Here is a 27203-nt window from a genome sequence, read left to right on the forward strand (position 1 = left end):
AATCTTTTCCACCTCAGCGTTAGAAGCGGCTAAAGTCATAACGTCGTCCAACACGAGAAGCGAAGTTTTACCAGAAGGAAATAAGGATCCATCGACCAATGTCTTTGGCATGCCTTCAATGAATTTAATATCAAAACTATGTAACATTTCATCATACATAGGCTGCCAGGATGTATACACGTACACAAAATTATCAAACTTGACAGAACACATTTTTTCTGAATTATACATTAGAGTCTTCACAAAAAAAGTCTTTCCGCTGCAGGACGCACCGGCGACAATTGCTGAAAACGGGTGTTTTAACCTCGAGTCGAACACATCTGTTTCACACATATTTTCAAAAATATGACTAGAACCCGTAAGGCAGCGTTGTAAAGTCTGGTTGAAGTACACGCTTGTCATACACCACTGAGATTTTTTTCAGATGTGATCTGTTAGATAAGGTGAGGTGACGTTTGTTGCGAATAATACTGTGTGTGTGTGCTGACAGGTGCAACTTGTCACCTGTCTCAACATAACCACGCACAAGGGCAGTGAGACTGTCTAACGTCACTATTTCAGCGTTCTCTGGTGTTAACGTAATCCCTTTAGCTTTGAGACATGAACGGCCCTTGTTTGTTTTAAAAGCATAAGATTTCGGACCGGACGAAACGAATTGAATAATATGTTCGGCAGAATCTAACTCGCTCGTTAGCTGTCCTAAATACGGACCCGTCTCAGGGACCCAATCCTCGGGTTTTGAAACAAAAACAACGGAATCTGTATCGACATACAGAACACGTCGCCCTAATTTATCCAAAAGATTGTAGAGGGCTAAACGAGCATACGCAGTGGTAAAAGCCCCGATGAAAATGTTAACATCGCGTGTGGGGCAGGGGTCTTGAGTAGGAGAACTCCATTGAATTAATCCCACCGTTTCAGATACGAAGGAGAAGTGACGTAATACGTGTGCGCGACTGAATAAAAGCTTGCTGAACTCTTGTGAGTCTGTCAGAAGCTCAGTGTGTGGTAGGTGAGATCTGAGACAAAACCTACCCCAGAGCGTATTTAAAATTAGTTTCGCTATGGATCTTTTTGCAGAATTATGATTTATTTTAGAAGGATCCAACTGAATCCCCTCCTTATCGAGATAATCTGATACGTAAGATTGTTTTTCGCTCTCCGTCACTACATTGACAGGGTAGCCAGAGGCTTCCTGTTTTAGTTTGAGGAACGTTTTGACATAGTCTCTGAACAATGTGTCAGATGTCTCTGGAAAATGCCAGATCTCGTGTATTTTCACCACGCGATAACCGTGTTCAATAGCTTTCTCGAGCTCGACACTCACCCATGTCCCCGTAATAGCACGAAGATCATCGCCGTGAGTGCATTGTGTGTCGTGGATCTGCTGCTCGGCACATGATCTGCAAAGAGGAAACATCAACTTTCCTCCGCACCTGTAAGGTAAAACTGGATGGTACAGTCCACGCGGGGGGAGAACTATCGCTTTTATGAGACCAAAATAATTCTCTATCGGCTCAAAATCCTTGAAAAGAATTTTGGGGTGGCCTACAGGATAGGTTTTAGTAGACTGAACGTACGGATAGAGAGAAGTGAAATCAAAATAATCGATTCTCTCATCTTCAGCTACTCTGTGATAGAGTTTGAACGCATTCGTTCTACCCCCATAAAGCGCGTCACGTGGGTAGAGCCGGGTGGGGGGCTGGTAGGTACGTGTGAACTGTATGACGTCAGGGTCTCTTTGTTTCAACTCATCCCATTCACACTCCCACATAGTGATGACGCGCATGCCATACACTCTCCGGAGACTCTCCAGTTTGCTCTCACACTGTCTCCTTAGATCACCAAAAGAGACTTTTGATAACGGATTTATTTCGTATGATTTAAAGCGACAATAGTGCCCGTGAAAAAAGCAGCCCATATACTCCAGAGCTGTTTTAACACCATCAGAAGTTTCATAATATCCGTCGATATGATATGGCCCAACCTGCCGCTCGCCATAATTTAATGCGTGTTGCACCTCCACGTTTTGACTCGTCCTGACATACTCAAGCCATTGGATGGATGCGTTTGAAAATGTCTTAAACTGATTAATATAGGCGTGACTATGTGTAAGCGCTAACGTGTCACGCGAAAGGAAATTTGTTTTGAAAGTTTTCATACACACGCCGGGTAATGTAATTGATCTAAACGGATCAATGTTTGTGAAATTGATAAATTCAGCTCTGTATCTCACACATGCGTCACGTAGTATAACAACATCATTTTTACAGTAGAAGGCCAGCTCTTTTTTAAAATCAAAGATCTCACGGGATACATCTTCGTACCAGGTGTCAAAAGTGACACGTTCGCTCTGGCTCATGGTCTCGTAGCCGTAAAACTCCTTTGGAGGATAGGGGCCGATATAGGCTGCATTTTCCGGTTTATTAAAGAGGTGAGGAAAGTGACCCTTGCTTCGTTCCTCCAAGTTAAGGGCTGCTGGTATTTTTGCTAGTTTAAAGGGGATAAATTGCCACGAATCGATGAAACGTAGTTTAAACGTACTATCATACATGTATAGAATTCTACAGCCCTGGAGAATGAGTTTTGGAGTTAACCCCTCTCCAACAAGATAATTGACAATTAAATAGTTATCAAACCCTGATGAATTGTGAGCTATAAATGTATATCCTTCATATTTCGGGCGTCTATAATGCTTAATTAGAGCAGCGACGCAGTCTTGCCCTCCGGCTTCAAACGTCTCTCCCCCCTGACTGATGGCACAAACATAATTTGCTATATGTTTTCCATCTTGAACGAATGTTTCAAAATCATAATAAATGTATTTTTCATCGTACTGTTCAGGTTTTAGAGGTTGAATGTAACACTCGTGAGTCCCTTCACTCGCCAAAATTTCACAACAATGTATGCAATACTCTGGAGAGCATTTATGAGGTTTTTTATTTTTCTCATCATTTTGCGAAGGTCTATACACGACGTGGCATTTTGAACAAAATTTCACAGATTTACACTGAGATCTTTCATCGCGGGCCTGTGGTTTTTTTATGTGATTCGTAACAAAAACTGTTTCTACAGAATCTCAGGCATTCTGCACATTGTCTTGTTCTGGTCGTATACGAACGACATTCGGAAGTCATACATATTTTACAAACGAACTGACACTCGTGTGTTTTTCTATCTTTATGCCCTCTAAAACAGTACTCACAGACGTACGACGCTCCTATAAACCCGGTTAAATTTTTTATGAGATGAAAATGTCCCTCGTGCAGAAATAGATGTGCTGTTTTTGCGTGTAATTCGTCTGTGTTTTTGTGTACCACCACCGCCCCAGAAGAATCCCTGTAAAAAACTACAATTTTTATGTCTAATTTATCTTCAAAAACAGATAAATTGTGAAGACCTATCTGCTCGTGTGTCTTAAACCCACATCCTGTGTGAATGTCCATCGCAGGTGCGTGCAATTCTTGATCTGTGAATTTGGGATTGAGGAAATATGCTAGACAGTAACTCAAACACATTTCGTTATCGATATTAAACGGACTAAATAAATGCATTTTATTCCTAGTAATACTCTCGCTGATAGCTATATCAGTAAGCTTCCTCCGTCCGCCCCCTGTTTTATCTCGCACGATAGATATCTGTAATGTTAAAGTTGCATCACCGGCCATATCATTATTACTCTGGGTAGCTTGTTCAATCTGATTTATGAATATTGAAGGGTCATGGTTATTATCGGGAGTTAATACTGCATTTACAGACCCCGGTAAACTCTCCCCAGCAAGCGCTATGTTTATGAAACCTCTTTCACCAGCCAGCTGTTGTGAAAAGACAATCGTATCGTTAAGAATGGTATGAAGATGTGAATTATATTCTATAAAGTCAGTGGTCTGTATTTGACTGAGATCTAACGGTCTCTGTAACTCTACACCATTAAAACGCGGGCGTGGTGTTATTGTGAAGTCACCTATAACACCCCCGTCAGTCATTAACGCATCTATCTCCGTACGACTTAACTCCGCGGGTTGCCTTTCACCTCCCTCCATCCCACCTGTTTGTACACTCTCATCTGCATCATTCAGTGCTATCCAATCTTGTTGTTCGGATATAATATTATCCAATCTTTCCGTATTAGACAAATCATCAGTATCTAAAGCTCTCAATTGTTGATGTATCAGGAGCTGCAACCTCTCGTTATTCTCATCAGCAGGTCTTAATCTCGACCGAATTATTTGATCAGACTCTGACTCCACTCTTACTCTTTTAGAAGACATTTTAATTGTATGAAACAGAACAGTAAATATAAAACACAATGTTACTAACGTGTATAACAAAATTACATAAAATTAGATAAAACAATAATAGAGAAAATAATAGAGAAAATAACACTCAAACGAATTAAAAAACAAATAATAGAGAAAATGAAATAAAAACAATAATATCCAAAACACTTATGAAGGTCTACCCGCCGACTGTCTCTGGATAATATTTAATCTTTCAGAGACTAGTGCCAGCGCTGTGATCAGCATCGATTGATCGTTTCTCACCTCTGATAACTCTCGTTGAGCTGATGACAGATCATTTCGTAATTGTCTATTTTCTTCGAGCAGACGGGCTTGACCGTTGGATAAGTGTTCAACCGCACTTCTTAAGTCGGTGCTGTGCTGAGTCTGTGTGTCAATTACTCTGTGTAGAAGTTCCACAGTACCCCTCTGGCCTTCTTCAACAATATCCGCAGTTTGGTGAAAGGTGAGCGGTAGTGTTGCGATTTCCAAAACACGTTGAAAGTTTCTGTTTGCTGCGCGCAAAGTGGCGTAACTCAAACCTTGTAGTTCTCCAACGTTAAACAGAGGTCTGAAGGGATGGTCATTTCGTTCATCTACCTCGCTGCTATCTGACGAATCCCGTTCAGAATTTACAGTATTTAGAACCGAAGCTTGAGATTCTAAAAAATCCTGTAAACCATTTTCGTTTTCGTCTTGGTTGTCTTCTAGAGTAAAAAAAAACAAAAAAAAACACAAAAAACATAATTAACTTATTTAATTATTAGATTTTATTTAATATAGATGACATATAATGAAACAAGAAATATATCTTACCGTCTTCCGAAGAAATTGGACTCTCATGAGAATATTTCTCGAATCGTTTCTTACAAGAAGATGTGGAGGTAACAAATGGACTCTCAGGAGTTTCTTCTAAAAACAATATTATATTATTTTAAAATTCACTGAATAAAAATATTATGATTAGACAAAAATAGTTTTTTACTTACTATCATCCGGATAGTTTAATTCTTCTCCATAAATTTCCCTCAACCGTTTAACTCCTCGATGTGACCCGTTGTCTGTGGAAGCAGTATCTGTCTGTTGTACCTGTTGATCGTACGGGGTGGGACATGGTGTTACATCTTCGTAGGCTGGAGTTTGAGCAGTAGCCAATGGGGACACTGCTTGGTCCGGCGGGTGTATGATGGCTTGGGGTAGTATATCACCTGTGAATTCTGTTGAAATATATACATAAGAGTTGAGTTTTCTTCAGAAAAAAGAAAAAAGATAATTAGAAGCCATTGTAAAATATATTCCATACCCTCTAAAAAATCATCGAGGGATATACCATCGGGAAATGATGCATCATCTACGAATTAAAAAAAAAAAACATTTATTAAGATATCTTTTCAATTTGTATCATTTATAATTTATGTTGAAAAATACTTACATAGATCATTCAGAACTTTCGCTAGATCGGCATCAAAATATTCCTCCGGTGAAGTCTCTTCTCCTTCATGATGATTTGAAGACATGATAGATTAAGAGTAGCCTAAGTTAGCGTATTCTGTCCTCACTCCTTCGGTGTTAAAGGTATGAATGAATTCTCCTTCTTTTAAACCTTTGTACGAAGTGTTTAAAAAACACATTTTTCCCGCTTCATTTTCAAAAGGAACCACCTTTAACACAGCGTGAATTCAGCATCGTGAGGGGACGAGTAGTAAAAACATGTGTTTGTTGAGATACCAGCTTAATAAAAAACTAATTATCGTAATAAAAACATAAAACCCAACGTTATCGGGGGGCTAGGCTTACTCAGTCACGACAAAGGCCTGTGTGTGTGTGTGTGTGTGTGTGTGTGTGTACGTGTGTAGGGATTTCGTGTTATAGTTGAGATGAGATTAAAACTATATGGTCTAAAGTTTTAAATATAGATCAACTTTATCTCCGATCTTTAGACAATAATCAGGAGTAGGCTACTATTTCAACGCGTCCTTTTTATCCAGCCCCTGCTGGAGAGAGATGGGGGAGATCGCACGGAGGGAGGGAGGGAGGGAGGGAGGGAGGGGGAATTCCCCCTGAGTGATGTCATCATCACCGTCATTTTTACGCATCCCCTAAAATTTGAATTAACCTCTCAGGTTTGAGAGGGGAGTGTTAGTGGGTGTGGTCTGTTTGAGCCGCTGTATCCTGTTTGACAGATCATTTCTCAGTTAAACTTTGAAGTGAGTGGACGCGTTTTTGTCCACGGAGAACCAAAGGTAATTTAGTTTTTCCCACGGTGGTCACGTGGTGTGGGCGGGGTAGGGGAGGAGTCTGCCTCTGTCTCTCTGCAGGCTTCACACAACGTCATTCGATTCACAACTCCGGCAGGACTGGACGCAGGTTTTTACTTTCGTCCATGAGAGGTGAAGGAGTACACTTTTGTGTATATTTAAAACAAACGGTATGTAAAAAAAACCTTAGTCTTTTAACAAGTTGTTTGTAGTTTGTTGTTTGATGTAAAAGTTTGAAACTTATTTTGTGTTTTATGTAAATGCAATAGTTTTTTTTTCCCAAATCTGAATGCACACATTTGGTTTTGTGTAAATTATTGATTTCTTTACATCTTTAAAATGTCTTGACATCTTAAAATAACACTAGCTCTTTTTTGGACAACTTTTAGAGAAAAAATGCAATTTAAACATGCTTTAACGTTTTAAAAGTGATAAAAGATTTCATATGTAATAAAATTACGTCTTCTTTAATAAAATAAAAAAACACTGATATCATCTCTGACTCTGTCTTTATTATACATTTCTTTAAAAAAGTTAACACCACTTAGAACTTCTGTGCGTTGGGGAAATTTTCCCACGCTTCAGATGTTCAAACCATAAGGGGCGTTACACATGTCCAATTTTCCCATGGTGTACATACATCATCCATAAGGGGAGGAGCTAGCGTGGGAAAATTCCCACGCTTCAGATGTTCAAAACATAAGGGGCGTTACACATGTCCAATTTTCCCATGCTGTACATACACCACCCATAAGGGGAGGAGCTAACGTGGGAAAATTCCCACGGTCAAAAGGGGCGTGGTTTAAAGGGCAATAAACCTGTCAGTATGACGAGTTGTGCCCTCTATCCTCTCTCTAACGTCTCGCCAAGGCCTTGAATGTCTTGATCACTGGGGGGACCACATATTTGTATTTTTTATAAAGCATAAAGAAACAGAACAGTGAACAAAATTCTAGGTCTTATTCTAGTTGGGAAATAATCGTTTTGGGACTATTTGCAAACAATATTTGCACCAAATATATTATTAGTCCCGAGATTCTTCGCATTAGTGAATAAATACATAGATCTGCTGTTAACATTTGAGTTCCCTAGTGGTCTGGAGGTTTCAGGCTCTAATCCGCTCTGATTGTATATTAAGAGCAGGGACCCTAACCCTACCCTATTGTGTGAATTTTGTTTTTTGATTTCACCGAAAGAATAGAGTCTCTCTCCGCGGCGACATTAAGTGATAGAATGGCCGCTCGTCTGTGTGTGAAGACAGTGTGTAAACCCTGCCACATATTGTTTTTCTTTTTTTTTAATGTAAACAAAAAGAGGCAGGGTTGTGTTTTATTTTTTGTTTTTTATAAATATACATACAGTGAAGATAATCAATATGAATTGCTTGAACCACATTTGTGTGGCTATTAATGTTTCATATTTTTTTAATGAAAATGAAAAGAGGGAGAGAGTGGTGTTTTATGACATATTTCGTTTTATTGTAGCCTAAAATATTCATACAGGAGTGAGACCGAGCTGAGTGGCGCTATCAAGAACGCTGCTTTTCCATCAGCAGAGCACCAGACTTGTGTCCTCCCGTCCTCTGGAGTTCGTTCTCCTGAGTCGAACTTAGGCGCGAGAGAGGCGGAAGTACCGCTGAAAGCGGCCATCATCCAGACACAGCTCCTGGAGCGCCTTGATTTAGACGCGCGTCCAATTTGGTGTGGACGTGTGAGTGGATTCAAAATGTTCAATCGTCCAACTAGATGCGAATTTGACAATCTATTCGCATTCGGTGTGAACCCAGCACAAGACACAGGACACACATGGACCTCTCCTCCTCGCCAACCACATTAACAGTGAAGCCGAGAGCAAGATATGCCTCGTCATATTTTCTGCATTTAGCTTTTGAATGACCAGCACCTGCCTGGGATGTCTGTGTGACCTCATCTACTGCTTTTCTCTTGCCTTTTATAAATCGATACATCTTCCATGAGAAGTCAGTTAACTTGGCCTTTGTTTTCTTTTTATGTCCCGTGCCCCTCGTTACGTCATTTGGCAGGTTTTTTAATGTCCCACGCCCCCCCCTCAGATAAATCAATACAGATATTGTAATCCAATCCACAAATTAGCCAGAGATCAGTCATCATGATTAGAAGATCTGGGATCTGTCAAATCATCTCAGATGTATTAAGCGAGGTACGAAAAACGGAGCCCATGTTTCATGTGTAGCCCAGTGGTAAACTTGGGTATTATAGTGTAATGGGAGATCAATAGTTGGTAATTTTATTTCATGACAGCGATTAAAACTAAAGTTTAAAGTTTATATTATTTAGTCAAATAATATTACCAGAGGTTTTATGCAGTTAGCATTTTATTACTTTATTCTTACTGTTTTTATGTTACCATTTTTATTGTTAATTTGGGTTTTCACGCTGTAATGTCGATAGTGTTTGGCTGCAGGCACGTAAGACGTGTATAGAAGTGACCTGAGAGAGATGTGAGAGAAAGTGCTGAGAGGTTGTTTTTTTTTCGCTGGGCCCGTGTGGAGCACGGGATGCTGGCACGTTGAGAAGGAAAAAAAACGCTAGAAGGAGCCAGTAAAGCCGATGAAACTGAGCGGGAGGCTCAGAGAAGAGGGCCGCGGACTCGTGACGTTTGTGAGCCGAGAGATTGATTGAGAAACGAGGCCGGAGACCCGTCTGACGGAGCGGGAGAGAAGGAGTGGAAGCCGTGATCGGAGGTAGCCGAGCTAGTTAGCCACAGCGGGCGTATGCTGGGCGGAGCTCTCTCTCTCTCTCTCTCTCTCTTTCTCTCTCTCTCTCTCTCTCTCTCTCTCTCTCTCTTTCTCTCTCTCTCTCTCTCTCTTTCTCTCTCTCTCTCTCTCTCTCTCTCTCTCTCTATATATATATATATATATATATATATATATATATATATATATATATATATATGTGTGTGTGTGTGTGTGTGTTTCTTTGTGTGCATGCACCTGCATTTATTTAGTCTACTTCCTTTATTCGTGAGTTTTATTTGTTCACAAACAGGAAAAATTTCCACATTCACAATACAAAATGTTATCTTTTGAGTTACTAGGAGTATGTAAAGGAACAGATTGTCATGTATTTAATTTATTGATTCATTCATCTATCCATTCATTCATTTTTGCTTCTAAGATAATGGTTGCAAAACATTTTGCGACCCAGTGCTTTCCCTCACTTTCACCAGCAGAGGTCCTCGTCGAGCTCTGATTTGAAAAGCTTCGAGTAATGAACCTTTTTCTGATACAATTGTGCTGAAAGCTTCACTGGTTCAGAAAGCTTCACGTTGCCATCACTACAAATCGGTACCTTGAGTAAACTGGAACATGTGTGTGAGTGGGCCCACCACTGCATTTGCTAAGACTTGTTACAGGACACTTGGCACGTTGTTTTTATTTTTTTTGTTAAAGTTAAAAGTTCTCTGTGTATTCTCAATTGTTGGGAATAGGGTTGGGAACCGAGAACCGGTTCTTATGCAGAACCGAAACTGATTTTTGAAAAATACCAGAACCGCGCGAAATTCCTAAGTTTCGGTTCCGAAAACGGTTCTGGTGCAATGTGTGTGCGAAACGCTGGTAGCGTATCCTTTAATAGCGAGCGACAGCTCACCTCATCATGAATATTAATTATGTTGCCTGCCGCTTTCAGGAGTGCAACCAATTAACGCAGTTCAGCACTGAAAGCCCTCGCACTACACATTCACGGTTTTGCGTCAGATATTTTCGCATGGTGAAGAGAAAGTCACAAGTATGTAGACACATAGATATGGATATCTACGTGTAGACATCCCAAGTCTCCCGGAAGTTCCGGGAGTCTCCCGCATATTGATAGCGGCTCCCTGATGCCCGCAAATTAGTTAAATTCTCCAGCAATCTAGAGCGAGCGAGCAAGAGCGCGCATGCGAGACACAAACTGTGTACACGCGCACGGCAGAGAGGGAGAGAGAGCGAGAGACCTTGCGTGTGTGTGCTAGTGTGCACCTAATGAAGCGCATGTAAGACAGAGAGCGTCCTGATTGGCCTGTTTCGGTAAGTCAACCAATCAATTGTCAGTGTGGGCGAGCTACAACTAATTAATAAATATAACTAATAAATATAATTTATAACTTGGTTTTATTCAGAGACAGAGAGAGAAAATGTAATAAGACAATTTCAGAGGTGTTCATTTGAACATTTAATTTTAATGTCCATAAATTCCTTTTTTTTTGTTGCAAGAATGGCTTACTGTAATACTGTAATATGTTCAAAACAGGACTTTTTTTGATATTGCCAAACTGTAAATTAACTTGAGAGCAAGTAATAAACACTAAAAGGATTGTTTGAGTTGCATATTGTGCCTTTTCCTTTACCACTATTTGTTTAATAATTTAAATGGAACCGGAATCGTTAGGCGGAACCGGAACCAGAACCGGAAAAGGAAAATTTCTCACGATTCCCAACCCTAGTTGGGAAAGAGCTAAGGGAGGAGGACTTTTAGACCACTTATTTAGACACTTATACTGGTGTAACAAGTGTGATTGAAACTATTGGAGTTTCTAGCTAAATTTAAAGTGGCTATTATTTAAGTGTTTGGGGAATCTTTTGGTCATTTATTTTTGTATATAACTTAATATTGTGTTTTAGGGGAAGCTTTTATATTTTATTTGCCAAATTATTTTATTCAATTAAACAAGGGCTTTGCCCTATTTGTTGGTTAAAATACAAATCATCTCTGGGTCTTATTATTTTGAAATACTTTTATGTCAAAAGGTTTTAACACTCACTAGAAACGTATTAGGTGCCCCGTGGTATCCACCTGAACTACACCGAACCCAAGCACCCCCATTCTCATTTAAGTAACACACAGAGTGGTTGTACGAGTGCTACACATGTTATTATGTTATGTTCAATGTCATGTTTCCTGTTGATCATGTGATAGGATTGTGCCCTCATGTGATCCTGCCATGTGCTCCCTTGTCATGTGATCTATGTTTGTCATGAGGCTTGTTCGACTTCACTCAGCGATGAAGCAGTGCATGCCGGTTAGAAATGTTGTCCGACTTGTGCTGCGAGAGCGATTCGAGAGCAGCCGGCTAATACAGCCGGTGCAGCAACACAGCTGTTCCACGATTGGCCAGATTCACCGCATGACAGCGATCACGTGTGTTTCGTGTTTATTCTAAAACCTTCAGTTCCACGAATGCTCACAAATCAATGCTCACAAATCATGTAATCGCGATGTTATATTGTCATGTGTATCAAAATAAAACTGATAAAAACGTAGACCCCACTTCATTGATAGTGTAGGCTTAAATGTTGAACTTTATTCTTGTACAAACTGCTGAGTAAAGTATTACATGACAGTAATGTCTCTGAAACATCTGTGTATTGCCAAATATTGCATTAATTTCACGTCAGCTGTGGTAAAGTATGTCGAACACACCTATGTTCTGATCGGTTCATTGTTTGACCATTGTTCACAGGTGTCCCTGTCATCAGTAGTCTGTGTATTCAAGCCCTCATGTGTGCCATGTGTCAAATATTTGAACTAAAGGAGAAGATGCCAATTTAAAAAAAAATATGTTTTCATTTATAAAAAAAAAATAGAAATATGTGTGTGTGTGTGTGTGTGTGTGTGTGTGTGTGTGTGTGTGTGTGTGTGTGTGTGTGTGTGTGTGTGTGTGTGTGTGTGTGTGTGTGTGTGTGTGTGTGTGTGTGTGTGTGTGTGTGTGTGTGTGTGTGTGTGTGTGTGTGTGTGTGTGTGTGTGTGTGTGTGTGTGTTAAATGCAATGAAACATGAAATTGTGCAGACATTACTTTTGGCCAGGCTGTCATACAAAGAAATTACGAACGCATGCAAAAACAAGAGGACCAATGAAATGTGTGCTTTTTTCCCTGAAACTTGTAGCTGTTGTTTGCTTCTTTTTTTGTTGTTGCTTCTTTTAAAAAGATTTGGTCAGATAAATACTTTGCTTAGTTTAGTGTTTTATTCTTCCCAAATATATTCTAAACATCTTCTTTTGTGTTCAACAGAAGAAAGAAACTCCTACAGGTTTGGAACAACTTGAGAGTGAGTAAATGATGACAGAATGGACATTTTTGGGTGGACTATTATGGAGGACCAAACCTGCTGAGATTAAAAACAAATAAATAAATTAATGAATAAGTAAATAAATAAATATACAAATATGTAAATGAATAAATAGATACATAAATGTGATAATAGGAAAATAAATAACAGAATAAACCACTTAATAAAGTATGATTCATTTTTAATCAAAATAATTTTTTTATTATCGTTCCCTTAATTTATTATTTTCTGCTTTTATAAATGTAAAAAATATATTTAACCTTTTAAATCATTTGTTAATAAATTGTACTATTTATTATTTTACATTTATTCTTATATTTATGTATTTATGCATTCATTCTTTTTATATTTATTTATTCCCACATGTATTTATTTTTCTATTTGGTTCCAGCAGCTTCCTCCTCATTTCATGTTGCACACGGAAAAGTACAAACAAATGGATCAATAAATAAATCTAAAAATAAATACATGAGTCAGATTTATATTAATAATAAATAAATATAAAAATAAATACATGTGAGTCAGATTTATATTAATAATAAATAAATCTAAAAATAAATACATGTGAGTCAGATTTATATTAATAATAAATAAATCTAAAAATAAATACATGTGAGTCAGATTTATATTAATAATAAATAAATCTAAAAATAAATACATGTGAGTCAGATTTAGATTAATAATAAATAAATCTAAAAATAAATACATGTGAGTCAGATTTAGATTAATAATAAATAAATCTAAAAATAAATACATGTGAGTCAGATTTATATTAATAATAAATAAATCTAAAAATAAATACATGTGAGTCAGATTTAGATTAATAATAAATAAATCTAAAAATAAATGAATGCATAAATATAAAAATGTACTAACAAATAAATAAGTTTAAAAATAAATGTATAAAAGCAGAAAATAATAAATTAAGGGATATAATACACAATTTAATATTGTTTTTTTTACAATTGTTGTTTATTCTGTTATTTATTTTCCTATTATCACATTTATTTATCCATTTACGTATTTGTATATTTATTTTATTATTCATTTATTTATTTACTTATTCATTAATGAATGTATTTTTAATTTCTGCAGGTTTGGTCATAAACTAACCCTGCTCTGAGCGGAGTTATACATATGGCACCTGAAGGCAAAACCAAAAACTTTTTATAAAAAAACATAATTTAGTAATAGTAGAGTAAGTAAAACGTATTAAAATATATTATTGTGAATAAGGACCCAAGAATAACAATAAACATAAATATAACATTAAACACAATGAAAATAATCATTGTGTTGTAAAAGTTAAATAGACGAATATAAGGATTGTAGCTCTTTCACAGCGACACACACACACACACACACACACAGGCGAGTTCCTTAACACAGGCGTTTATTCCTTTGGCCAATCCGGTTCACGTCCTGAGAACTTCATGCACATGAAAACAGAACAAAATACAACAAACACAAAATGGCGCTTGTGGTGCTCGAGGCCATACAAAATCAAAACTTGAGATGTAGGTTAACTGAAACTAATCTGAGCCGTGCATTCATTTGAGTGGTGACAGTATTATGGGATGGCTTGATGCAGATGCAGAGAACTTGATCTTGACCCTTAAGAATCTTTAACTAATGCTGTAATGTAACAAATCTGCTACAAAGATAAAATAGATAAATTAATTGTTACAACATTGAAATAAAAATGTAAAGTCTGTACAAATACTAGAAATTATGAATATAAATAATTAGTTTTTTTTTGTGTTTTTTTTAACTGTGTACATTTATTTTATTTATCATTTTAACGGTTGATTATTTTTTCATATGGTTCAGATCATTGTTAGCTTCATCTTTAGTAGATGAAGATGAAATAAAGTCACAGGCGATGTTGTGGCCACTCCACCAGTGGACACGTCACACAGACACACAGACCCTGATCCGCTCTGGAGCGCCATCTTCAGGCCTCCAGGAGAATCCCTGCATGTTCCCGACTGATGGACTAACACTGCTCTATATATGAGGACATGAGATTAGCCTTTGAGCTACTGCTACATTACATACTGGATTCAGAAAAATACACTTCTTAGTTCTTAATCTACCATTTTAGAGACAAAAACTGTAAATTAAATGTAAACTACATCTTATGAATTACATGACAGCGCCATTATTAAACCACACGATATCATGACTTCAAAACAAATATTGTTGAGAAGAAAATACCACAATGTCTCTTTATTCTCTTATTTATTTATGCAGGATGAAGATACAGATCCAGGATCAGCAACAAGATACACTTCAAAAGATATTATTCAACATTTATAGATTTACTGCTTTAAATCAGTCATGTGATGTTCATGAGTCCTGTCTGTCTCAGTGATGAAACTCTTTATATAATGTGACATGTAGAGACAGCTCAGAGCTTATGAATATAGTGTCTCATACTGACTTTTATACAGTAATCTATAGCAAACATCAAACACACATTATTCCTCATTAATACAGGTTCATATGTTAATGATTCTTCATGATTATCATCTTAAATCATTCGCTGAAGGTTCAGAGTTACTGGAATCACATTCTGCAAAGCTCATCTTCTCTTAAGGGGAACAGCAGGAAACCACTGAAAGTGTTGTAGTTACTCGGGCTATCATATATCCTCCTGCCAGACCAAAGCCTCACATAGACAACATCTCCAACCTCCAGGAGCAACACAACTCCATTTGAGGAGTTTAACGTACCCTGAGTCTGTTCATCATGTGCTATAACCACACGCTCTCCATTCTTATCAATAGATGCAGCTGCTCCAGTTCCGCCATTACCATGAACAGTGACTCTGAACATGTAGGCTCCTCTCAGTGGGGCTGTGAAAACACCTGAATCAAACAACAAGAGACACAGAATCAGCTTCACACAGTTTCATGACCAAACACACTGTGTTATAGTTTTAAAAGATGAAGATCATTTCATTAATTCTCTTACACACATTACACAACATCAGATCTGAAGATTTTCAAAAGCAATCTGTGATCAATCCTACATACAGGTTTATTTACTGTTTTCTTTTATATGATGTAATTTTATAATCATTATGTCATATATGTAGATTTATATCATTAGTGGTGCTTACGAAGCCCGGGGGGCGAAAAAGTCAAAAATCCCGACTTAACATTGCAGCGAACTTATCAAGCCACGCCCTAGCAACCATTTAGAGCTCCCTAGCAACTGATCCCATAGACTTCCATTGAAAGAGATCAAAGGGATATCTTTGGTAGAAGTGTCATAGAAACACGAGGGTGGGTTTGTGTAACTCAGGGCATCAACAGCCAATCACAAATCACCTTCAACCCTTCCTAGCCATGCCCTAGCAACCATTATCAAGCACCCTAGCAACCCAAATCCACAGAGGGATATCTTCACATCTGAATGTCATGAGGCATGGGGGTTGGTTTATATCATTCATACTGACAAGCAGCCTTTGGAGGATCATCATTGGCAGCTGCCAATCCATAGCAACCAAACTGAGTACCCTAGCAACCGTTTAGCAATACCTATATCTCTGCATCAGAACATCATAGAGACATGAGGGTTGGGTCTTTTGACTCGTTACATATGCTAACAGTGAATAGCTACATGGTAATAGCAATTAGCTTGGAGTTATAACATGAAAAAAACAAGTCAAAATGTGCTATCAAAATGCTAATTGTGTTAACATCATGCTCGCAACATGCTAATCGTGTTAGCATCGTGCTAGCAAAATGTTAATTGTGTTAACATCATGCTAGCAAAACAAGCTAATTATGTTAGAAACAGGCTAATCATGTTAGTTAATAATGCTAACAACATGCTAATCGTGTTAGCATTATGATAATACCATTCTAATCGTGTTAACATCATGCTAGCAAAATGCTAACTGTGTTTTTTTGCCACTGCAAGCACCACTCAGATTTAGGAAATTTACATTCTAGTTTATTCATTTAATAATTTTATTTCATTTATATAATTTATTATTTTATTATTATTAATTTGTCTTTACATTTTATATTCCTTAATAATTTTGCATTGTTGTTTAGTCTTATGACTGTGTTCTGAAGGGATGTTTGCTTCATGAGTAGGAGATCAGAGAAAGTCTCCATTTCAAGGTTTGTATCGTCACAGGACGATGTTGTGAAGCAGTGATTTTCCATTTCCCCCCTTTGTATAACAACACTTGTTGAAATTGTACTGGCCAGACGAAGTCTGAGCATTGAGACTTACACAACTAAGATTATTCTATAAAACTTTGCTCTTTTTATCATCATCACTTCGTCTCCTGCTCTTCTCTGAGTCAAACTCTCAGGCTGATAGAAAACTGTTAACAGAGTCTTGAGGAACCAGACCAGACTTTCTGTCGACAGGTTTGTTCCACACACCAGACAAACGGATATCTTTAGATAAGATCCGGGGCTGGATTTGATATTTCTGACGTGAAGATTCCTCTGATCTAACACTATAATATTTATGACTCATTTCATTGATAATTACCTGTGATTGGGTTGTAGGCGTTCCCTATGTTTGTGAAGACGTTCCTGTAGGTTAATGTGATCTCAGTGGTAAAAGGACCAACAAATCCATAGCCAGATTCCATCAGTCCAGCTGAAAAAGCAATCTCTCTGTCTGTTGTTGAAAACATAAGCAATATTGTGATATATTACTGTATTACACTGAGAATGTATTCACTGAATTTAACATCACTCAAGCTAATATTAACCTCTGTTCTCTTTCCTCAACTCCTCCACTTGACTCAGAGTAAGATTTGAAGTTTCTGTGAAGGAATAAAGATTCTGTTAAATCACATTCACACTGATTATTGAAATAGATAACACAATTTACACAGTAAACTCTCAACTTTACACTGACATTTACACTATACAATGTATTGCACTGGTGTTTTACTCTGAGGATCATTGATAAAAGAGTGAATGTTTTGGTGAGGTACCATCAGTTTTCTTCTCCAGCTCTTCCAGGCTAATCGTCTGTTGTTCTGCAGCCTGTTCAGCATCTCTCAGTCGCGTCTCTAAAGCTCTGATGATTTCTTTCTGCTCTGTGTCCGAGGCGGTCAGTTCTCTGATGTTTGCTTTCTGCTCTGTGACTGTAGCGGTCAGTTCTCTGATGTTTTCTTTCTGCTCTCTGTTGATTTCTTTCTGCTCTGTGTCCGTGGCGGTCAGTTCTCTGATGTTTGCTTTCTGCTCTGTGTCCGAGGCGGTCAGTTCTCTGATGTTTGCTTTCTGCTCTGTGTCCGAGGCGGTCAGTTCTCTGATGTTTGCTTTCTGCTCTGTGTCCGAGGCGGTCAGTTCTCTGATGTTTGCTTTCTGCTCTGTGACCGTGGCGGTCAGTTCTCTGATGTTTTCTCTCAGTTCTCTGATGTTTTCTTTCTGCTCTGTGACTTTGGTGGTCAGTTCTCTGATGTTTGCTTTCTGCTCTGTGTCCGAGGCGGTCAGTTCTCTGATGTTTGCTTTCTGCTCTGTGACCGTGGCGGTCAGTTCTCTCAGGGCTGCATGGATGTCAGGGAAGCACAGATGGCAGTATTGTTGGCTCTCAGTTGAAGCTTCAGCTCTCAAAGTGTCTGTTTGCGGTGGATTCTGTCTTCTGTCCTCAGAGCTGAGCTGTTGACTGATCTCGTTCTCATTGAGTCCTCCATTGACAAACACAAAGGTTTCCAACAGCAGCAGTAAACACACTAAACCCTTCATTCTTCACTGATGTCTGTCTCCAGCTCTTGCTCTGTCATCCCCACAGCCTCTCATGTGCCTTTATACCCCTGTTGTTTACCGCTCAAGTTAGGTTCTAATCTTTTTTTATATTGACACAAGTTGTAACTTTCCCAAAGTTTCCAAGATCCTTCTCAAGGCCTCACAGGTGTTTGCTGTCTGCCTTTTCATGTCCGTGAACTCCAGCAAACTCCAGCAAGATGGCTGATTTTCTTTTAAGGTTCTAGGAATAAAACCACAGTAGAATCACAGGTTCTGCCAGAGAGTGCAACCAGTTTAACATTTATACATTTGGCTGATGCTTTGATCCAAAGCAATAGATGTTACAATTCAGTTCATTTGTGCATCGCCTTTTGAACATTGTTGCACAGCTTTCAATAGTCTTTTAAAGCACTAGCAGCAAATGGAAAAAGTGCCATGGAAAAACCTTAAGATATTTACAAAATGAATAATATTGCAATTTCCATCTTGAGTTGTTGTCAGCATTAGCAATGTAAATAAATGAGTGTACGTATCATTTGGTGGAAGTGAACTGTTGCAGTGAGTTTATTATTGCGTATGGTAAGCATTTATCTTGATAAAGATTGGAAGTATTGTGTTTTTATAGAGTGCTTCTGTAAAAGTTCTGTTTTGGTTCATATGTAGAGTAGTCTGTCTAAAAGCTGTAATGCTACTGTTTGATTGTGCACGTCTATTTCCTATTCTCGTTTTACCCTTTGTTTGACATTGCTGTGTATTTAGATTCTAGTCAAATTTGTGCAAAATCACTAAGTGGTTTTATTTGTTTTTAACTCTGTCACTCACACACACACACACACACACACCGGTGCGTGATCTCAACACGACATGAACAGCTGTATTTTTATGAGCTAACGTTAACAAAGATGAACAAATGTATTGCTCATGGCTAGTTCATGTTAGTTAATACATTAACTAATGTTAACTAATGAAACCAAAATAAGTTATTTTAAAAATATTTCACAATATATAAATACACACAGTTTTTGCTGTATTTTGGATCAAATAAATGCAGCCTTGGTGAGCAGAAGTACACCAAGTACAGTACAAAATAGTACAGTTTCCAAACTTTTGACTGGTAGTGTATATGGAATAAAACAAAACTAGAGGCGTTTGCAGACTTTCTGTCTTAGTATTAAGTCTGATAGAAAATCAGCAAATTCTGTGATAAAGTCTGTATGGTGTCCTGGTGGCCTGTATACAGTAGCTAACACAACGTCAAATGGGATTTATCATCTACACTAGAAGCACCAACGCTTAAAAATAATTATATTTGAAACTAGACCTCTGAGTAATACTAAATATATGATTATAAATTACAGCAACACCTCCGCCTTTGCCTTTCAGATGGGGCTCATGTTTATAACAGTAATCTTGGGGGGTGGACTTTTACCGTTAAAGAATAAGAGGTTAAAGAACAACAACTTTAATGGAGTCAGATAAATTATATTAAACTGAATTATGCTGGTCATCCTTCAACTGCTTTTGTTCTGATTATTGGTTAAAACAGCAGCGTAAGCTCCAGCCTTGAGCCACTGATGTGTGCTCGTATCATTCGGTCGACTGAGTTAATCATTATATGTGTGCTTTTCCTTCACATGCAGAAATATCCTGAGTTATGGGAAAGTGCAAGAATCTGCACTTCTGATAATGTGTTCATGGACATCTGCTAGACTGAAACGTCTGAATTTGTTGTGGTAAGATTATGTTTTTATCTGTTTTTCTTCATCATAGGCTCGCCAGGGTGTGTAAACCACCATAAAGTACATAGTGGTTCATCAATAATGAAAGGATATTTTAGACACATGTCACACACACACACACACACACACACACACACACACACACACACACACACACACACACACACACACACACACACACACACACACACACACACACACACACACACACACACACACACACACACACACACACACACACACACACACAGATTCATATCACACACAGAACAACTGTGCAAAGAAATAAATAGTTCATTATTTCTGAATCTGGATTTATTCCGATAAGGAACCACATAAATAAATGATATTTTGCCTGTAATTATGGTCACATGAACTAAATGATCCTTCTCATAATCTTACAGATGGAACAAAGACACTTGTGTAATAATTTCAAACAGACTTTGGACTGAACACTGAACTGAAGCATTTAGAGTAAGAGCTCATGGGGTCTTTAATCTTCTCTCAAATTAAGATAAACAGCATTTTGAAGGATTATATAAACACACATAAACTGATAATGTACTGAGAATAAAAACTCCAGTGATACATGTCCAATAAACTGATGTTCAGCTTTCCAAAAGCAATATTCCAACACACAGAAATACATACTAGACATGAAACTGCAGAGAATGTACATAATGTATAATATTTGTCTGTGTGTGTTCCAGATATTCTTTTTGTTATGGGGCCCAAATGTCAAAAGCATAGTAAAACCTGAATTTTTTGACATTGTGATAAGAAACTATCGGTCCCCATGAAGAAAACACCTTATAAATCATAATAAATTATATTTTTTGAAAGTGTTGCTTGTGTCCTGGATAAACTTTGAAGACTTTGATTTCATCTCTTGTGTGAGACATGATATGTCAGAGAGTGTCTGTGTGTGTGTGTGTGTGTGTGCGTGTGTGTGCGTGTGTGTGTTTAATCACGCTGAGAGCAGGTTCATGGTCACTCAAGATTTCCCTTTACTGGGCCGGTAGACTACAGACAAAATTGGGTCAAACAAGAGCAAAAGCTGGTTCTAGTGCAGTTCATCAGCGTTGTGTGAGAGTCAGCAGAGAGAGATGTAAGCTCTGCTCAATATACATTATAAGATGATCGTGAGCATATAGTGGACAAAAACTCAAAATAAAGCATTTTGATTTACTTCAGTAATGTCAGACCGTTTGCTTCATGATGATGAATTGTTTTATTGGAACAATGTTTCTGTTTTATTGTGTTTTATTGGGTTTGTGTAATTGATAAAATAAAGAAAAAAATGCATAAAAAGGGGGCAAGTATTAAATACGTTCAAACTAAACAAACCATCCTTAATCTTTTTTTAAAAAAATGTTTTATTACAGAATTCAATTTACAAACATTCAGCCATCGCTTTGTTAATAATAAGGTTAACAGGAATTTTTCATTAAAAAAATGTGAGTATATATCATAACATATTAACATAGCTTTCTTGCTTTTTTTGTGTTTGTTTTTTTACCAAATTAAGAGACTCAAAATATATGTCAGTTTCAATTCGGAATAATTTAAAACATGGTCTTGATTTGGAAAATTGATAAAGCATTATGAATATGGAACTTACCTAATAAAATAAAGAGATTTACAATATTACATAAACTCCTATCTTTACAATCAAAGTAGGTAATAATCTGTTTCCCTTCAAGTGTGATTGTATGTGTTGTTTTAGATGCCAAATAATGTTCAACACTTTTCCAGAATGTAAAACAAAATGAACAACCATAAAAGAGATGGGTTAATGATTCTTGTTCTGTCTTACAAAAACTACAATAATTATCAACAGGTGTTAATTTTGAGATAAACACGTTTGTGGGAAATGTATTATGCAGTATTTTCACATGTAATTCCCTAACTTTGTTCATGATACAAAATCTAAAAGGAACAAGCCGCGCTCCACACCAATGAATCTCAGTAAAATGACAATTCCAGAAAAATGTCCCATGAGGTGTTATTTTCTTTAAGTTTAGAAAGCATTTTCTGATATGCTTATTAGTACAATTGCTGTTCATAATATCCATACCTTTTATATAAAGAGTAAAATTAAAACCAGGAACTTCACTTTGTTTTTATAACTTTTCATTAGTTCTAATATGCCAGTAGGTATAGATTTGAAAACTGAGTTATATTCTTTGAACGTTATCGGGAATGCCTTCTCTCTGAGAAAGGATTCATAGTTAAGTAATTAAAGTAATTAAAAATAATATCTCTATCGATCCATTTCTGCAAATAGAGTGACTTGTTCCCTTTAGTGATGCATTCATTACTCCATAATATGGACTTGTGTGGAGAAAAGTTGTGAGAATGAGCTTGTTGATAAAATTGGGATAGTTTTAGTGGCAATCTTGTAATATTGTAGTTCCATTTCAATAAGAACTGAAGGCCTCCTACACTATTCAAATGTTGTTTGGGGTTAAAGTACCATAAGGACTCTGGTGCTCTCAAACATTCCTTTAACCATTTCACCTTAAAGCTATAATTCAAGTCCCAAAAGTTGGTATTTATTAGCCTGGTTAAAACCAGACCATTCTCAGTAGTAACTGAGTTATGGTCTGGCAAAGCTTCATAGACAAATCATTTCCAAAGGGGCGTCACCAACGGGCGTCGCTCAAATGCCTCTCGGCGCAATTGGATAGACCTAAAACCAATCAGGGGTGCGTTTCCCGAAAGCATCGTTGGCCAACTATGGTCGCAAGTTCCGTCGTTATCAGCATAGTTCAACGATTTGGTGTTTCCCGAAACCATCGTTCCAACGAACGTTCGCAAACTGCATCGCAAACTTGTGTGGTTGGAACGACAGCTCTTGACCTGTGGTTAGAAGTATAGTTCCTTGTTAGTTTGTCGTATCGACGTCATTGATTTCGCAGCAGCTGGGATGTGTTCTATTCAGAGCTATCGACCCTATAGCCTATTTCTTTCGAAGGTTTTACCATCTACTTTAAGTAATTTGGATGACTTAAAGTCGAGGTGCCTAGGTTTAACACAATTTGCTTTCTTCATTACAAATTATTTGAAACGATATAATAGCGTGACGATCGCAATTATTCTCCCTTCGAAGTGCCCTCCGAAAGGATTATTTATGCTGGTTGGGACGCAGTCTTGGTTTCGTTTGTGCGAAGAAACGGTGAGTGTGCAAGTAAGTAGCTTTGTTAAATTCCCAAAAACAATATTTAACAAAAAGGGGTTTACCCTTAAATATTAAATTGTATCTGTAATGTAGCATTACACTAGAGCCCTGCGCGGGACTGTTTTCTTCATCCCGCTCCCGCCCGCACCCGCCGAATTTCTGACCATTACCGCCCGCTCCCGCAACGTATGTGTTACACTCCCGCCCGCTCCCGCAATATGTATGTCCACTCCCGCCCGCACCCGCAAAACTCTGAGAATTTATTCCCGCACAATAATAGAGATGCATTGATTTTGTGTCTTCTCCCATCCCGCAGGGGAAAAAAACACGTATTTGTATTGATATTATTAAAGAGATTCATGGGGTTGTTTGTTTCGTTTCCCTGGCCTGCATGTAAAACAAAAAAAAAAAAAAGACAAATACATTCAAATATAATTTCGTTTTTATCAAAAACTTTGCACATAAAAATAGACTGCTTTGCAAAACAGAAAACAGAAAAACAGATTGAGAAACAAAAAACAGATCCCAATTCCTGAAAGGAAACCTGAGAAAACATGCTTCAACAGAACGTAATGTGAACACAAAATAGCAAACGGACATTTAGAAACAATCCATTTCCACTCACTAAACTTCTATATTGTTTGTCAAAAACACCAAACAGTCAACTTGACCTGCAGGGAGTGCTGAGCGTTTTTGGTGAGGTATGATCAAGTATCTATGTATTTGCCAGCTGCGCAATATGTGGATACATATAACGTTATACCGCATGATTTTGCCTACCAAAACAATTGAGAAACTTCTCCAAATGTCAGACTTTCCTTGCTTAGCTTTTGTGCTGTAAATACCTCGTTTGAGGTTCTTTTCTACATCATCTATTGACATCTTCTCCATCATGTCGTTAGGCAACCTCCCTATCCCGCCGATTCCCGCGGTGTTTTTTTTAGCCGCCCATTCCCGCCCGCAGCAAAATTCAAACCGCCCGCTCCCGCGAGATTTGCGTTGGGTCCCGCGGGACCCGGCGGGACTCAATCCCAATGCAGCCCTCTACATTACACATATACGCAACACATGCAGTGCTTAGCGCTAAGGAAACGTAGGCAGATTCAGATTTATTTTATTCTGACATTTAAACATTTAACAAATGATGACATAAATCAACATAAAGTCTGAAAAGGAATAGGTAGAAGCAAAAGCTTATTGCGCCTATCCTAAATTAGCCAATAGGCTATAGGCTAATTTACATACGTTAACATAGGCTATTTAAAATATTACACACTCAAACCACAATATTGTTTGTCAATGAATGAAGAATTTTTTTATAAATAAGCAGTTTTGTGTAGTAGAATATAATATTCTCATGGTGTTATAAGAAACAAATACATATTTATTGTTTGCAAAAGTATTTAAGTGAAGTCTGCTGGGGGAAAACATAGGCAAATAAACAACATTATTTATTAACACAAGTTATGTCACATTAAATTAAACAAATAATAGAAAACCCAGTATCCAAACTGTAAAATACTGTATTAGCCTACCATCCAAACATATTCTGAATTAAAAGTTCTCTGACTTCTGCTCCTGCAGGATGCATTCTGCCTTGATGTGGGTTCAAAGGATCATCATCATCGTCATCATCATCAGAAACAGCATCTTCCTCACCATCGGCTCCAACGGCATCAACTTCCTCCTCAGGAAGCTGGACATGTTCCCTGACTGCAATGTTGTGGAGAATTGCAGTAACCACAATAACAGAACAGCTTTTGGTGGGGTTTAGCTTCAGGCCACCACTGGACTTGCTGATGCAGCGAAAACGTTGTTTCCACAGTCCTATAGCCCTCTCCACTATAGAGCGTGTCCTTCCATGGGCCTGATTAAACCTTTCCTCTGCAATGGTGGCTGGATGCTGCACAGGTGTCAATAGGTAGGGGCGAAGAGGATATCCACTGTCTCCCAGGAGCCAGCTATCACCAAAGCCACCTTCTTCAGCCATCTGGCAAATTGCCGAATTGGCCCATGCAAAAGAGTCATGTGTGCTTCCAGGCCATTTTGCCACAATGTCAGTGAACATTCCCTGGTGATCACACACTACTTGAACATTAATGGCTGGATAGCCCTTCCTGCAAATGTACAAGGGCTCATTTACCTTAGGGCTTAATACTGGGATTAGGGTGCCATCAATGATGCCAATCACTCTGGGGATGTTGTCAAGATCATAGAATTGTTGATTGGCCAGCTGTATTTCCTCGGGAGTTTTGGGGAAAACCAGGATGCTCTTCATCAGCTGTAAAAGCAAAGGTGTTACTGTTGTCACAGTTTTGCTGACTGAAGACTTGCTGAGCCCCAGGCCATCACCCACCACCTCCATAAAACTTCCAACAGCAAAATAACGCAGTGTAGCTAACAACTGCACCTCTGGACTTAAGGCGTAGTTCCTTCTTGTTGCCCTCTGAAGGTGTGGTTTTACTATCTGAAATAATTCAAGGATCTTGGTCCTTGGAAGACGGAATTTTCTTAAAATTGCATTGCATAAATGCATGAATTGCATAAAATTGCAAAATTGCATCACTTTCTGTTTATAGTAATAGCCATCTGTATATTATATTCTAGTACATATTCACCTGTAAATTCTGTTTATAGTAATAGCCATCTGTATATTTATTCACTGTATATATTCATCTGTAAATTCAGTTCTGCTTATAGTAATAACCATCTCTCTACTTATACATATTTATATATATTCAGAACATTTTTATGTCCTGCACTTACGCAACCATTGTATATCCTGCACTTGCTGCTATTGCACTTCTGGTTAGACCTAAACTGCATTTCGTTGCCTTGTACTTGTACTTGTGTAATGACAATAAAAAGTTGAATCTAATCTAATCTAATCATCAGATAGTGAGTCAAGAGGGGTAAAATTTGTCCTTATGTGGGCATTTATATAAACTGATTGACTTCTCAGTCGCCTTCTGTGCTCCAGCTGTAAGAATCTTTGTAAAGCTGCCATTGTTGAGCACTTGAAAGACACATACACACAGTTTTATTAGGAAAGCCATTAGTACACCTGCTTTTGAGTTAATAGAAACACCATGGCTAATAATCATTCTAAATTAATTAAATTACTACAATTAATTATTACCATCTTTGATTTGTTATAGTAATAAGGTACAACATTAATATATTGTTGATTTGCTTTAAAATAGACTGTTGTCATTCTGTTATTTCATAATTTTCATTCTTCTCTTAAGAATAGTCTTAGTACTTAAGAGTGTTTTGTGTTATGTTTGGCTTATATTGTCATTGATGATATTAATGTTGTGAATGAACAACATTTTCATTTACTTTATGGTCTATGTGATGGTGGCTCACCACTAAAATATAATCAAAGTTCCATTTCATATGTTTCATTATCAGGCTTGGTCACGTTATTCAGTTATTTAAGAAATGATGACATGGCATGGTAAACATGCTTCAGCTTCACTCAGTAATGCCTGCATTTTTATATGGTATTAATATAGTACTTTGAGTCAAGTTACAATAGTATGCTCTTTTCCTCATATTAAACTGAATGCCCAGTGTATTAGAAAAGCACTTGAAATACATATTACAAAAGAGTATATTTGGCCATAACATTTTTTATGTATTTGTATTTCAGTTCAACTGCTGAAGGGTTTTAACTTCATCACTCAAAAACAAATTGAATGCCATGCACCACACAGCTTCACCAGAGCCCCATTTGCCAGAAGTGAGGCATGATGGCCAACAATGTAGCAAAAAAAAAAAGAGGGTTACATCTGTGGATCTGAAAAAAAAGAAAAAAGATTACATGGCTGTCAGCCACACATGATTTGACTTTCCATACTGAGTAAATAACACAATTTTCACTTACTGTCGGTTGGTAGAAACATGGTTAAAGAGGGCTTGCTGGCT

At 37.7% G+C, this 27203-nt stretch overlaps 1 protein-coding gene across 1 annotated transcript; it reads right to left on the reverse strand.

The window, feature by feature from the left end:
- Window positions 1-14874: 14874 nt before the first annotated feature.
- LOC307126695 (uncharacterized protein) lies at window positions 14875-18386 on the reverse strand. The gene is made up of 4 exons (XM_079817339.1): window positions 17600-18386; window positions 17372-17425; window positions 17146-17277; window positions 14875-15497 (listed from the first exon to the last, which is right to left on the reverse strand). Exons 1-4 carry the CDS (start codon window positions 18351-18353, stop codon window positions 15196-15198), a joined length of 1242 nt encoding a protein of 413 aa, XP_079673465.1. The 5' UTR covers window positions 18354-18386; the 3' UTR covers window positions 14875-15195.
- Window positions 18387-27203: the final 8817 nt, after the last annotated feature.

The sequence above is a fragment of the Gobio gobio genome (assembly GCF_949357685.1).
Source record: "Gobio gobio genome assembly, chromosome: 5".
Classification (NCBI taxonomy): Eukaryota; Metazoa; Chordata; class Actinopteri; order Cypriniformes; family Gobionidae; genus Gobio; species Gobio gobio.

Excerpts from the sequence above, each read along its gene's own strand:
- LOC307126695 (XM_079817339.1), bottom strand. The coding sequence starts at position 18,353 with ATGAAGGGTTTAGTGTGTTTACTGCTGCTGTTGGAAACCTTTGTGTTT. Across the intron at positions 17,278-17,371 it reads GTTGAGGAAAGAGAACAGAG|ACAGAGAGATTGCTTTTTCA; the intron begins GTTAATATTAGC and ends TTTCAACAACAG. Across the intron at positions 15,498-17,145 it reads CGCCTACAACCCAATCACAG|GTGTTTTCACAGCCCCACTG; the intron begins GTAATTATCAAT and ends TGTTTGATTCAG.